General features: G+C 44.5%; 1 protein-coding gene across 4 annotated transcripts in view; it reads left to right on the top strand.

The window, feature by feature from the left end:
* klhl32 (kelch-like family member 32) overlaps positions 1–15,444 on the top strand; it is a 277,267-nt gene that overhangs the window by 248,730 nt on the left and 13,093 nt on the right. For all 4 annotated transcript variants that reach the window (XM_080192648.1, XM_080192649.1, XM_080192650.1 and 1 more), the window contains one exon: positions 14,735–14,829. In XM_080192648.1, coding sequence (XP_080048774.1) covers positions 14,735–14,829 — 95 coding nt within the window. The remainder of the gene's footprint in view (positions 1–14,734; positions 14,830–15,444) is intronic.

Raw genomic sequence — 15,444 nt, forward strand, 5'->3', positions numbered from 1 at the left:
TGGGCTTTCTTAACCATAGTATTGGCATGGGACAAAATGTGAAGTTGTTCACTTTGGCAGGAAAAGCAGAATATTATTTAAATGGAGAGAGCTGCAGACTGCTGCAATACTGAGGAATCTGGGTGTCCTTGCAGATGATTCACAATGTTGGTACAGAAAATAATCAGGAAGGCAAATTGAACTTTGGCTTTTGAAGTATAAAAATTGAGAAGTCTTGCTACAACTGCACAGGACATTGGTGAGATTGCATCTAGACAAGTTTGGTCTTCTTGCTTGCATTCAAAGCAGTTCAGAGAAGGTTCATTAGGCTGATTCTTGGCTTGAAGCGGTTGTCTTCTGAGAAAAGTTTGAGCAGGTTGGGCCTATACTCATTGGAGTTCAGAAAAATGAGAGGGTGATCTTATTCAAACATACAGAATCCTGAGGGGACTTGACAGGGTGGATGCTGAGGTGATGTTTACCTTTGTGGGGCAATTTAGAACGGGGGCATAGTTTCAAAATAAGGGGACTCTCTTTTTCGGTGAAGGTGAGGAATTTCTTTTCTAAGCAATGGAGGCTCAGCGATTGACTATATTCAAGACTCTGTTAGACAGATTTTTGATCAACAAGGGAGTCGAAGGTTATGGGGGGCAGGTAGGAAAGTGGAGATGGGCCACAATTAGTTCAGCATTGAATGGCAGACCAGGCTCATCCTATTCCATTTGATATGGAAAGGGTCCTGAGAGATAGGTTTTATGACCATTTAGAAAGATGTAGTTTAATCCGGGATAGTCAGCACAGTTTCAAGAGGGGTAAGCCCTGCCTCACAAATTTGATTGAATTCTTTGAGGCGGTAACTAAGTGTGTAGATGAAAGTAGAGCAGTTGATGTCGTATACATGGATTTTAGTAAGGCATTTGATAAGGTTCTCCGTGGTAGGCTCATGAAGAAAGTAAGGAGGTGAGGAATAGAGGGAAATTTGGCTGATTGGATAAGTAACTGGCTATCTCATAGAAGACAGAGGGTGGTGGTGGAGGGAAAATTTTCAGACTGGAGGCCAGTTACCAGCAATGTACCACATGGATCAGTGCTGGGTCCTCTGCTATTTGTGATTTTTATCAATGACATGAAGGGTGGGTTAGTAAATTTGCTGATGACACCAAGATTGGTGGAGTAGTGGATGAGGTGGGGGGTTCTTGTAGGCTGCAAAGAGACGTTGATAGGGTGCAGAGCTGGGGAGCAAAGTGGCAGATGGAGTTTACCCCTGATAAGTGGGAAGTGATTCATTTTGGTAGGACAAACTTGAATGTGGATTACAGGGTCAATGGCAGGGTTCTGAGGAATGTGGAGGAGCAGAGAGATCTTGGGGCTCATATCCACAGATCTCTGAAGGTTGCCACTCAAATGGATAGAGCCATGAAGAAGGCTTATAGCATGTTAGTGTTTTTTAACAGAGGGTTTGAGTTTAAGAGCCATGGGGTTATGCTGCAACTATACCGGACCTTGGTGAGACCACATTTGGAATATTGTGTGCAGTTCTGTTTACCTCACTATAAGAAGGATGTGGAAGCATTGGAGAGAGTGCAGAGGAGATTTACCAGGATGCTGCCTGGTTTGGAGGGTAGACCTTCTGAAGAAAGGTTGAGGGAGCTGGGGCTTTTCTCTTTAGAGTGGAGGAGGCAACTTAATAGAAGTTTATAAGATTATGAGGGGGATAGATAGAGTGGACATGCAGAGATTATTTCCTCAGGTGGATGTAGCTGTTACTAGGAGGCATAAGCATAAGGTTCATGTTGGGAGATATAGGAGGGATGTCCGAGGTAGATTCTTTACTCAGAGAGTGGTTGACTGTGAAATGCACTGTCTGCTGTGATAGTGGAGTCTGACACTTTAGGAACTTTCAAGTGGTTATTGGATAGGCACATGGAGCACACCAAAATGATAGAACATAGAACATTACAGCGCAGAACAGGCCCTTCGGCCCACGATGTTCTGCCAACCAGTTAAAAAACAATGACCCTCTAACCTAAACCAATCCCTTTCCATCCATAAACCTATCCACGGATCTCTTAAACGCCCCCAAACTAGGCGCATTTACAACTGCAGCAGGCAGGGCATTCCAATCCCTCACCACCCTCTGGGTAAAGAACCTACCCCTGACATCCGTCCTATAACTACCCCACCTTAATTTAAAGCCATGCCCCTTCGTGCTAGCTTTCTCCATCCGAGGAAAAAGGCTACCACTGTCCACCCTATCTAAACCTCTAATCATCTTATATGTTTCAATAAGATCCCCTCTTAGCCGCCTTCTTTCAAACGAAAACAACCCCAAATCCCTCAATCTCTCCTCATAGGACCTCCCCTCCATACCAGGCAACATCCTGGTAAACCTCCTCTGCACCCTCTCCAAAGCCTCCACATCCTTCCTATAATGTGGGGACCAGAACTGCACACAATACTCCAAGTGCGGCCGCACCAGAGTTGTGTACAGTTGCAACATGACGCTGCGACTCCTCAATTCAATCCCCCTACCAATAAACGCCAAGACACCGTATGCCTTCTTAACAACCTTATCTACTTGATTCCCAACTTTCAGGGATCTATGTACACATACACCTAGATCCCTCTGTTCATCCACACTATTCAGAGTCCTCCCATTAGCCCTATACTCGACACACCTGTTATTCCTGCCAAAGTGAATTACCTTACACTTCTCCGTATTAAACTCCATCCGCCACCTCTCGGCCCAGCTCTGCAACCTGTCCAAGTCTCCCTGCAAACTATGACACCCTTCCTCACTATCTACCACACCTCCGACTTTGGTGTCATCAGCAAATTTACTAATCCACCCAATTATACCCTCATCCAGATCATTAATAAAAATTACAAACAGCAGTGGCCCCAAAACAGATCCCTGAGGCACACCACTCGTAACTGAACTCCATGACGAATACTTACCATCAACCACCACCCTCTGTCTCCTATCTGCTAGCCAATTCCTGATCCAATTACCTAGATTACCCCCAATCCCATACATCTGCATTTTCTGCAGAAGCCTTCCACGGTGAACCTTATCAAACGCCTTACTAAAATCCATATATACCACGTCAACTGCCTTACCCCCATCCACCTCTTTTGTCACTTTCTCAAAAAACTCAATAAGGTTAGTAAGGCACGACCTACTCGCTACAAAACCATGCTGACTATCTCCAATCAATTCATTACTCTCCAAATAACTATAAATCCTATCCCTAATAATTTTTTCTAAAACCTTGCCCACAACAGAAGTAAGACTCACCGGTCTATAATTCCCGGGGAAGTCTCTGTTCCCCTTCTTAAACAATGGGACAACACTCACTATCCTCCAATCTTCCGGCACTATACCTGAGACCAACGACGACCTGAAGATCAGAGCCAGAGGCTCTGCAATCGCCTCTCTTGCCTCCCAGAGAATCCTAGGATAAATCCCGTCCGGCCCAGGGGACTTATCTATTTTTAAACCCTCAAGAATATCCAGCACATCCCCCCTATCAACTGCAATACTGTCTAGTTTACACCCCTGTAACCCAGTGTTCTCCTCAGCTACATTTATGTCCCCCTGCGTGAACACCAAAGAGAAATATTGGTTCAATGCCTCTCCAATCTCTTCCGGTTCCACACACAACTTCCCTCTGCTGTCTGTAACTGGCCCTAATCTTGCCCTAACCAACCTTCTGTTCTTAACATATCTATAGAACGCCTTAGGATTCTCCTTAATCCTATCAGCCAAAGTCTTCTCGTGTCCTCTTTTAGCCCTTCTTAACTCACTCTTCAACTCCCTCCTAGCCAATCTAAAGCTTTCTAGTGCACTACCTGAGCGCTCAAGTCTCATCCGAACATAAGCCTCCTTTTTCTTTTTAACCAGCGAATCAACTTTTTTAGTGCACCACAGTTCCCTAGCTCAACCAATTCCTCCTTGCCTGACAGGGACATACCTATCAAGGACTTGCAGTAGCTGCTCCTTGAAAAAAACTCCACATTTCGGACGTTCCCAGTCTCTGTAGTCTCCTAGTCCAACCTATGCTTCCTAATTCTCTCCTAATAGCCTCATAATTACCCTTCCCCCAGCTAAAACTACTGACCCGAGGCTCATGCCCATCCCTTTCCATCACTAAGGTGAACGTAACCGAATTGTGGTCACTATCACCAAAATGCACACCAACTTCCAAGTCTAGCACCTGGTCTGGCTCATTTCCCAGCACCAAATCCAATATAGCCTCACCTCTAGTTGGCCTATCTACATACTGAGTCAAAAAGCCTTCCTGCACGCTTTGTACAAAAACGAGCTAGAGCTATAGCAATTCCAATCAATATTAGTAAAGTTAAAGTCCCCCATAACAATTACCCTATTACTTTCACTCCTAACCAGGATCGTCTCCGCAATCCTTTCCTCAACCTCTCTAGAACTTTTAGGAGGTCTATAAAAGACTCCCAACAGGGTGACCTCTCCTCTCCTATTTCTAATCTCCGCCCATACTACCTCAACAGACAAGTCCTCATCAAACTTCCTCTCTGACACTGTGATACAATCCTTGACTAATAATGCTACCCCTCCCCCCCTTCTACCTCCTTCTCTGCTCCGACTGAAGCATTTGAACCCCGGAACCTGCAACAACCATTCCTGACCCTGCTCTATCCATGTCTCTGAAATGGCCACAACATCAAAGTCCCAGGTACTGATCCACGCTGCAAGTTCATCCAATTTATTGCGAATACTCCTCGCATTAAAGTATACGCATTTCAAACCCTGCTCCGCCCCACCCCCACAATGCCGTGCATTGCAGTCCCCATTTATGCCCCCCTCACTTTCACCCCCTCTACTCAGGATCCCACCCCCCCTCCAAATCAGTTTAAACCTCCCTGCATAGCCTTTGCAAATTTACCCCCTAGGATATTGGTTCCCCTCTGATTCAGGTGTAGACCATCACTGATATGGAGTGGGATAGCTTGATCTTGGGTTTAGACATAGCTCGGCACAACATTGGGGGCCGAAGGGCCTGTACTGTGCTGTACTGTTCTATGTTCTATATGGTACTGCATTGCTTCAGTCATCATCACTAATGTAAAAAGAAATTCCTTTAATTAACTTGTTGTACTGTAAACAATTGAAGTTGAACACACAAAAATTCCCTTGTTTCTTTGCATTCAAGCTGTTCAGTTTCAAATGCCATAAAAAATTTGAGGGTGGCTGTGTCCGAAATGAGTGTTGATGCAAAATATATCAAGTTATTTGCTAATAGATTTTGGCGCATGGTTGCCTGTGTCATTCTAAATTCTTCTAAGTGGTTGTTGTGAATAAAGGAGCATTAATACAGCAAAGTGGACATTGTGATTGGTTTTGTAGTGGAGAGCAATTGTGAGGTTCACAATGGTGTGGCATTGAGGGACCCAATCAATTTTGGTGTGACAAGTAATGGTGCAAGTCACTCATTGCCTGAAAATTGTAATGAAGTGTCTTGTGGATTCGCTACAACTGTGACATAAACTGCCATTTAATTCCCGCCCATTATTTTGGAAGAACTAATGATCTGTGTAATTCCAGGCAATTATTTGTTTCAGTTAATTATAAAGCCTTTGGTAAACTTATTTCTAAATAAATATGGTTCGTAAAAAAGATCAAGGGGTATCAGTCGTTGTGTTGCCAATTAGTGAGCTGTGCACCAGTAGTTATTTTTCGTAAGTTAACTTGAAATTGCTTTAACCAGGCAATCCATTACAAATGGGCACCTTGAGCATATTTCATAACAAGCACCAAACATATTATAGCCTGGACATATCATTGGTTCAGGCTATTTTAGTATTTCTTAAAATATTTAACATGAAATTGAATAATCAATACATTGTTGAGGTTTCACCTCAAATTTTCATGAATAATTACAGGATCTAAAAGTTTAAGGCGATAATATTTTCCTACTTGTGAATGAACATAAGAACATAAGAACGTAAAAAATAGGAGCAGGAGTAGGCCATCTAGCCCTTCGAGCCTGCCCCGCCATTCAATAAGATCATGGCAGATCTGTCGTGGCTCAATTCCACATTCCCGCCCTCTCCCCATAACCCTTAATCCCCTCGCTTATCAAAAACCCATCAACCAGCGTCTTAAAAATATTTAGCAAGGCAGCCTCCACCACTTCAACGGGCAGAGAATTCCAGAGATTCACCACCCTTTGAGTGAAGAAGGCCCTCCTCAACTCCGTTCTTTATCTTGAGGCTGTGCCCCCTAGTCCTACTGTCCTTTCTGAGCGGGAAGAGTCTCTCCACCTCTGCCCTATCCATCCCATTCATCATCTTATACGTCTCAATGAGATCTCCCCTCATTCTTCTAAACTCTAACGAGTACAAGCCTAGTTTATTCAGCCTCTCCTCATAGCTCAACCCCCTCAACTCCAGTATCAGCCTAGTAAACCTCCTCTGCAGTCCCTCCAAGGCCAAAATATCCTTGCGTAAGTGCGGCGACCAAAACTGCACACAATACTCCAGCTGCGGCTTCACCAATGCCCTATACAGCTGCAGCAAGACCTCCCTACTTTTATATTCAATCCCCCTCGCTATGAAGGCCAGCATCCCATTCGCCTTCCTGACCACCTGCTGCACCTGCAGGCTGGGTTTTTGTGACTCATGCACAAGGACCCCGAGGTCCCTCTGCACCATCGCCTGCTGCAGTTTTTCGCCACGTAAGTAATAGTCCTTCCTACCATTATTCCTACCAAAGTGGACCACCTCGCACTTGCCAACATTAAATTCCATTTGCCATTTCCTGGCTCATTCGCCCAGCCTATCTAGATCCTTCTGCAGACTCTCCACACCCTCCGCGCAATTTGCTGTTCCACCAATCTTGGTGTCATCAGCAAATTTTGACACCATACACTCGGTTCCCTCCTCCAGATCATCTATATAAATGGTAAATAGCGCTTTTGATGACACTCTGATGGTGGTGTCATTGTTATTGTGAAAACATTAAAATCTTCAGCTGATAAAATGTATATTTTTGTATATTAAAGGATAAAATGTGTATAAAATGTATATGTCCTTTGCCATCAGTTGTAGTTAGAAATGTAGATTGTTCAATTTACCAAGGATTTTTTGATGGAACCACCACTGGGAAGCTGGTCAATCCTGAAAGGCATAGCTATGAGATCAGATCTGTGCGGAGGGGCGAGAGCACCAACTTGGGGGTATCATGATCCAGGCCAGAAACTCCTAGGTATTTTATGAAGTCAGTGGAGACCATAGGTTTTGCACTTTGAATTTGGCACAGGTGAGCAGTCCAGGGATGATTCAAGTGACCCTTTAGGAAGCTTTTATCAACAAAATTTATTTAAGGATACAATTAACATATAATGAAAAAAAAAGCACAACTTTTAGCAATTATAAGAGATCAACCATAATATTGTGTAAACCTTAACGGCTCACAATGCTGTTTCAAATCAAACATGCATCCCGTTCTAGGCTTGTCGCAGAGAGTGAGTATGCTCACATGATGCTTGATTATGTAGCTTTTTAACACCTTCTTGAATTGCTCCTTTGAATGTTGAATTAAAATGCTGAGGATTCACAGTCCTTTAATTTTCCAAAAAAACATCTGGGGGGAGAGAGAGACAGACTGAGGCAGTGCTGCCTCCACCAGCTTGTAACTGCAACTTAGACAGCAGGATTTCCCACACCAGAGGGAGAGAGAGACAAAAAACATTGCTTTCAGTCTGCAGCCCAAACAGCTTCTTGTAGAAATGAAACTAAAACCCTGGACCTTACTTTGAAAAAGCTGTCCATGCAGGCATTACCTGACCTGCCAATCATTCTCCACCTAACAATTCCAAAAGGATCACAAAACCCCTGCATTAGCTTAGATTTAAAATAAACAAGATGCCTGTTACGTTGCTTCACTAACAATTGGAGGTCACCACTCATAGACATTTTGCTGCCAAAATAAACTCCCAAGGGCTAGTTTGAAAAACTGCGGAGCAACATGATTAAAATACATTTGTTAAAGGCACAGTAACATCACAGAGTGAAAAATCTACCTGACCTTATCCTCGCTAGCATATTTGTCACAGATATACCTATTGATTGCTTTGGCTGAAGTGGCCACGGTACAAAAACTGCACCATCAATAGTTCTCCATAATCTACATCCTGGTAGTCACCATTGACCAAAAGCTGGAACAGGCCAGCGAATTCAACACTGTGACTTCAAGAGCAGAACAGAGGAGGGCTTTCTGTGGAAATTAGCTCATCTTCTGACCTGAAAAAAAAGTCTCACCATTTGCAGGACTCAGGTCCCCAGTGTGATGGACTATTCACCAATCGTCTGAATGGTTTCAGCCACAAGGATATGTCAGAAGCAAGAGATCATCCAGTATAAAGCAGACCTTTTCACTGACATCGCTGGCACTGAACTCTATATCAACATGCTCCACTACTTGTGAACTGTTGCACCTGTATCTTTCTACAGGATGCATTGCAACAACTCACTAACTTTTGTTCAATACCATCTCCCAGTATAACAGTACATGGCCTTCTGATACCATAAAAGACTAAAGAAACAATGATCGAAATCTTCTGTTCAGCATCAGAATCCCTGGGGGCAATTCGCCCAAAAGTGCTGAATTGGCGAGAAAACTGGTCTGATCATGACTATTTTTTCAGTGCAACTGCAGACCTGAATCTCCACACTCTGTGCTCTGCAGAGGCCCCAGTCGTGAATATCATTAAAAACCTGGCGGAGCGGGGAGGAGGGGGCCGGGGGGGATGCTGGGGGGGTGCCTACTCACACTGGAACCTGACAGTTCTGGAACTCTGCATATGCGCAGTGGCCCTGATCTGTCAGTCTCAATCGCTGGCCAACCCGGGACCTCCATAGTGCTGCCCCTCCAGCCCCCCTCCCCACACAGCCCCAAGACAATTCCTAGGCCAGCCCTGGACGCCACCCCCCCCCCCCTCCAGTGTCCCAGAGCACCCCGATGTCCAGCTCACCCCCCTGTCAAGCAGTGATGATTCCCCCCCCATCCCCCACCACCATAGCAGATCACGCCCCCCCCGACTCGTGTTGGGAGGCAGATCCCCCCCGCAGCAGACCACCTCCCCGCAGCCCGTCCCAACCGTTGGCCTCCCTCCAACTCAGATCGACCCCCATGCAGCATGGCAGCAGGACCCAACCCCCACGAATCGCCCCGTAGGCCCAGCCCACAATAGGCCCCACCGTCTTGGCACTGCTGCATGTCCAATTTGCCTTTCCCCCATTGGGCTTTGCCAAGGTGCCCTGATGTGGAGATGCTGGCATTGGACTGGGGTAAACACAGTAAGAAGTCTCACAAGACCAGGTTAAAGTCCAACAGGTTTATTTGGTAGTAAACGCCACTAGCTTTCAGAGCGCTGCTTCATTGTCAGGTGAGTGGCCCTGATCAAGAGCTCCAGAAGCTAGTGGCATTTACTACCAAATAAATCTGTTGGACTTTAACCTGGTGTTGTGAGGGTGCCCATGCTCAGGGGCACCAACCCCTGGGGGGCCCTGATTGCCACCAGCCCCCACCCGCCCCCGCCCCACTAATTCCCCGAATGTGGGGAGCTACTCTAAACCTCGCCAGAGTGAAATACTCCTGGCGGGGTGGGAGATGCTATCAGGCCTGGCCAGTTCCATTACATTTAAAATACATTAAAAATAGATTAAAATCACTTACTTCTCCCGCTGGTTTCCAGCACAGTCCCAGTTGTGCCTGTACTCCGGCTCTGGGAGAGGCACATGCGTCGGGAGCACATGCACAAATCTCGCAAAATGGCTGATGTGCGATTTTCCCGACCTAACCTGCCAGAAATTTTGTGGGTTGCGATGGGAGAATTGACCCCTCCCTCCCCGCTTCCATTTCCAATCTTAAACAGGCAAAAGAATGCATACTTGTATTCTTCCAGTGTTTTGGGTGGTCTTCTGATGGAGAATCCTGCAGAACTGACTCATTGCAAGAATCTTTGGAGGGAACACTGAAGGAAGTAAGTGCAGAAACCATGTCTCTGCTTTAAAGCAGCAGCTGCCATTTTCTTAAAGTACAGGGTTTAAATGCCCCAAAACGTCTTTGAAAAGCTACTGAGAGAAGGTAAATGTGTAAGGGAGTCGACAGGTGGACCTACTTTGGAAGGAGGGGTTCAGAAAGCATTCTCGTGTTTATCTGGACTAAGTTGAGGCAAAGCATTTTCATCCTGTATGATGGAGCATTCAAAACACCTTCTTAATTGATGTAAGATACCTCCACAAACACAAGTGCAGCACAGTTGCTCTTTCCTTATTGAAATATTCTGCATGTTTTAAAAAAAAATCTTCTCTGTTAATGAACTAAAGGCTGACTAGTAAATCCAGATAACAATGTCTTGGGAGGTACTGTCTATGTTTAATTGTTTTTACTAAATCAACAGTATTAATATTTTACCAACTTTTTGATTCTGTTGCCTGGAACTGGTTTATGCTTACATGTGGCATTAGCTAGCTGGATGCTAAAATTACTGTCTGCAGATTGTGACTCCTAAATTGTAAAATAGGGCCATGAATATATTTGCTATGGAGAAAATAAAATAGAGAGAGAAATATGATGGAGGGTGGCACGGTAGCACAGCTGTTAGCACTGCTGCCTTGGGACTCGGGTTCAATTCTGGGTACTCTGGTTTCCTCCCACAGTCCAAGGATGTGCAAGTTGGGTGGATTGGCCATGCTAAATTCCCCTTAGTGTCCCAAGATGTGCAGATCAACAGAATTAGCAGAGTAAATCCATAGGGTTATGGGAAAGAGCCTGGGTGGGATTCTGAGTGGGAGAATCAGTGCAGAACCAGTGGGCTGAATGGCCTCCTTCTGCACTGTAGGGTTTCTATGATGCTATGATGCTCATCTTTTGATGCGTTAAATGTCAAGAAATTAAAGAGTGTTATGGGTGCTAGCAGATTAATTAATTGTTCAGTGTAAAATCAAGCAAATTGAAAGACTAAAGCAGTGTTTCAGTTTTAGAGTTCCAATATTCTAAAATATAATTCTGGAAATAATAGCTCATCAATTGACCTCTTGCAGAAGTGGCTTGGTAGATATCTGAAGATGACTAATAAAATGCTTTGTATAGCCCTGTTTACTACTAAAACATATAATCCGTGGAATGCACTAGGTCACAATTGAAAAGTTAGATTGTGCATTGTTAGACTTGAATCTTGAATAGGGCAGTTTTTATGACTAAAAATAGAGATAAGTTTCACAAAGGTTTTGCACTAGTGGTTATTTACATTCCACTTGATGCTTATAAGTTAAGTCAACCAAGTCCACTACGAATATTCTCCCTTACCGTTTCTTTTCCTAAAAGGAAAATGCATGTTGGATGCGATCCTGAAAGTATAGGAAAGTTTTAACTGCGGCTGATTGTTTATTAGAAGCAGAGATAGCATTTTTTTTGCAACAGTGTTTGGAAATCCCAAATGATGAATTACTTCTTGATCTCAAAGTAAGGGACTTACTGGAATAGATGGAAAGCTTATTGGAGGGGGGGTGGGGGGGGGGGGGGGGGGGTGGGGGGTGGGGGGTGGTGGGGGGCGAGAAACTTTGAGTTCATGATTTGCATGGGAATCAATGAATGGAGCACTTGTGAAGGAGTTTGAACAGTTAAGTGGTGTTTTACAGGATAGTACCTGTTATGATCTCGGTTGATAATACTGGGCAAGTCAGATTCTGGAGTGAAATCTGGCTTGGTCTAACTTTCATTCAGAAACTGTGGAAGAAAGTTGCTGAACAACTTCACGGAAGTCTGCTAATGAACTTGTAAACGCAGTAAGAAGTCTCACAACACCAGGTTAAAGTCCAACAAGTTTATTTGATAGTAAACCCAAAAGCTTTCAGAATGCTGTCCCTTCGTCAGGTGAGTGGAAAGTTCTGATGAGAAACAGGGCATATAAAAGCACACACAGTTTACAGAATACTGATTAGAATGTGAGTCCCCACAGCTAATCTGCTATTCAAGTCTTAAAGGTGCAGACAATGTGAGTGGAGATAGCATTAAACATAGGTTAAAGAGATGTGTATTGTCTCCAGACAGGACAGTAAGTGAGATGTTGCAAGTTCAGGCAAGTCATGGGGGTTACAGATAGTGTGACATGAACCCAAGATCCTGGTTGAGGCCATTCTCGTGTGCGGAACTTGGCTATCAGTCTCTGCTCAGCGACTCTGCGCTGTCGTGTGTTGTGAAGGCCGCTTGGAGAATGCTTACCCAAAAATCAGAGGCCAAATGCCCATGACCGCTGAAGTATTCGCCAACAGGAAGGGAACAGTCTTGCCTGGTGATTGTCAAGCGGTGTTCATTCATCCGTTGTCGTAGCATCTGCAAGGTCTCCCCAATGTACCATGCTTCGGGACATCCTTTCCTGCAGTGTAAGATGCAACATAGAGCGGCAATGTTTCTCTCCCAACTTGTGTGCCTGCCTGAAAATTGCATTCTAAACTCACTGTTTCTTCAACTGCAGAGCAAATGAACGAGCTCCCTAAACTTAGGGTGAGATTTTCTCCGATATTGGGCAATGTCTGGCAGGAAAGGCTGTGTTGTTTTCCATTCTATGTTGCGGGACTTGGTTGAAAAAGAAAGCTGCAGCCTAATAGGTAGACAACGTTGGCCGAATTGCGAGAGTATGTGCCGTGTACCTGGTGGATGGTGTTCTCACGTGAGATGATGTCATCCATGTCAATGATCCGGCATGTCTTGCAGAGGTTGCTGTTGCAGGGTTGTGTGGTGTTATGGTCACTGTTCCCCTGAAGGCTGAGTAGTTTGCTGCAAACAATGTTCTGTTTGAAGTTGTGCGGTTGTTTGAAGGCAAGAAGTGGGGATGTGGGGATGGCCCTGGCGAGATGTTCGTCTTCATCAATGACATGTTGAAGACTCCGAAGAAGATGTTGTAGCTTCTCTGATCCAGGGAAGTACTGGACGATGAAGGCTACTCTGTCCACTGTGTCCCGTGTTTGTCTTCTGAGGAAGTCGGTGTGGTTTTTCGCTGTGGCGCGTCAAACTGTCAATCGATGAGTCGAGAGCCATATCCTGTTCTTATGAGGGCATCTTTCAGCATCTGGAGGTGTCTGTTGTGATCCTCCTCTCTGAGCAGATCCTGTGTATACGGAGGGCTTGTCTGTACGGGATGGCTTCTTTAACGTGTTTAGGGTGGAAGCTGGAGAAGTGGAGCACCGTGAGGTTATCTGTGGGCTTGCGGTACAGTGAGGTGTTGACGGAGATGCGTGTGTCCAAGAATGCAACTGATTCCGGAGAATAGTTCGTGGTGAGTCTGATGGTGGGTTGGAATTTGTTGATGTCATCATATAGTTGTTTCAGTGATTGTTCACCATGAGTCCAAAGGAAGAAAATGTCATCGATGTATCTAATATATAGCATCAGTGAAGAAGTCTTGTTTGAGCCTGTGCATGAAGATGTTGGCATATTGAGGTGCGAATTTGGTCCCCATGGCTGTTCCCCGTGGCCCACACAATGAACTTGTAACACAAAGAACAAAATACTTAAGAAAGTAAGAAAAAATTATTGTATTACACCAGGCAAAAAGTTGGAAAGATCTCAATATAAACACAAGAAGATTTTTCAAATTCACACTATTTCTTTAACCCAGCAATATCTTCATAGGTACATATTCCAATGAAGAGTTCTTTTAAAATTCATTTATGGAATGTGAGCATTGCTGGCAAGACCAGCATTTATTGCCCATCCCTAATTGCCCTTGAACTATGTGGCTTGCTAGACCATTTTGGAGGGCATTTGAGGGTCAGTTGCATTGCTGCAGATCTGGAATCACAGGTAGGCCAGACCAAGCAATGATGACAGATTTTCCTCCCTAAAGACATTGGCGAACCAGTTGGATTTTACAACAATCGACAATAGCTTCACGGTCATTATTAGACTTCTTACTTCCAAATTTTTATTGAATTCATATTTCACCGTCTGCCACGACCCGTGTTCCCAGAGCATTACCTTCGACTCTGGAATACTAGTCCAGTGATAATACCACTATGTCATCACTTCCCCTCGGAGTCATCACTAGCTTGACACATAGACTTCCTGCTTGAGACTGGCATAGTTGCAAATGGTTTTCTTCTAAAGGATTCCTGAGTGTTCACTTGATGTTTCTCCCCCAACTTGTGTGTCTGCATGAAAATTGCACTCTAAACTCACTGTTTCTTCAACTGCAGAGCAAATGAATGAGCTTCCTAAACTTAGGGCAAGATTTTCTCCAATATTGGGCAATGTCAGGCAGGAAAAACTGTTGTTTTCCACTCTATATTACAGGACTTGGTGCAAAAAGAAAGCTGGCAGGGGTTCCACATTCTATCGTGGGTGTGCAGTCAGTCTCTAATTTGCTTTTCTTGCCATCAAATCAATGAATTGATTACCAATAGCGCCCCAACGAGCAAACCAGGCAACAATCTTCATCCAGATGCCCTCCTGGCAACCCTTGGCACCCCACTCCCCACTCCCCACAAGTTCACACCCAATATCCTGGGAAGTACTGAATGCCAGTTGCATGTCTTCTGAGACTAGACATGCTTCACCTAAGTAACAGGTGACGTAAACTGCTTCCTGCTCGTGGCCATGAAGCTATCATCTTTTCTTTGAACTTCTGGTGCAAATATCTAGACATTTAAGCTAACGTGTAGATTTTTTGGTGAGTAATCAAGCTAATCAGTGCCTTGCATTTCCCCATATTAGGCCAAAATGAATCGGGTGTAGCTGTGCATAATGGACGAATCTATCTAATTGGTGGGTACTCCATCTGGACCAATGAACCATTGGCATGTATCCAGGTCAGTGGCTGCATTTAGTTCCTTCTTTACATTTGATTTTAAAGGAAAAGCAATTGTGGAAGGAGAAAGGAATCATATTCTTTGTCTATTCCATTACTAAAATTTGGTTTATTTTACTTCTTAGCAGCCATGTTCAAGATGCCATGGAGAGTATTGTGCTAAGCATACACATAAATTAAGGAATTTCGATTAATCAGTATAAGAAGATATTCAACAATGATAATTCGATAAATTTGTGGCTCAGTTGTGGCAGCTGCAAAGTACAAAATTGGCTAACTGTGGGCAGCACGGTGGCACAGTTGTTAGCATGGCTGGCTCACAGCGCCAGGGACCTGGGTTCGATTCCTGGCTTGGAGTTTACACAATCTCTCCATGCCTGCATGGGTTTCCTCTATGCTCCAGTTTCCTTCCACAGTCCAAAGATGTGTGGGTTAGGTTGATTGGGCACGCTAAATTGCCCCTTAGTGTTGGGGATTAGCAGGGTGAATATATGGGGTTAAGGGGATTGGGCCTAGATGGGATTGTGGTCGGTGCAGACTCGATGGGCCGAATGGCCTCCTTTTGTACTGTAGAGTTTCTATGATGTTAAAGAGACACACTATAGGTTCAGAATTT

This window comes from Carcharhinus amblyrhynchos, chromosome 7, assembly GCF_965287045.1.
Source record: "Carcharhinus amblyrhynchos chromosome 7, sCarAmb.v2.hapA, whole genome shotgun sequence".
NCBI classification, from domain to species: domain Eukaryota; kingdom Metazoa; phylum Chordata; class Chondrichthyes; order Carcharhiniformes; family Carcharhinidae; genus Carcharhinus; species Carcharhinus amblyrhynchos.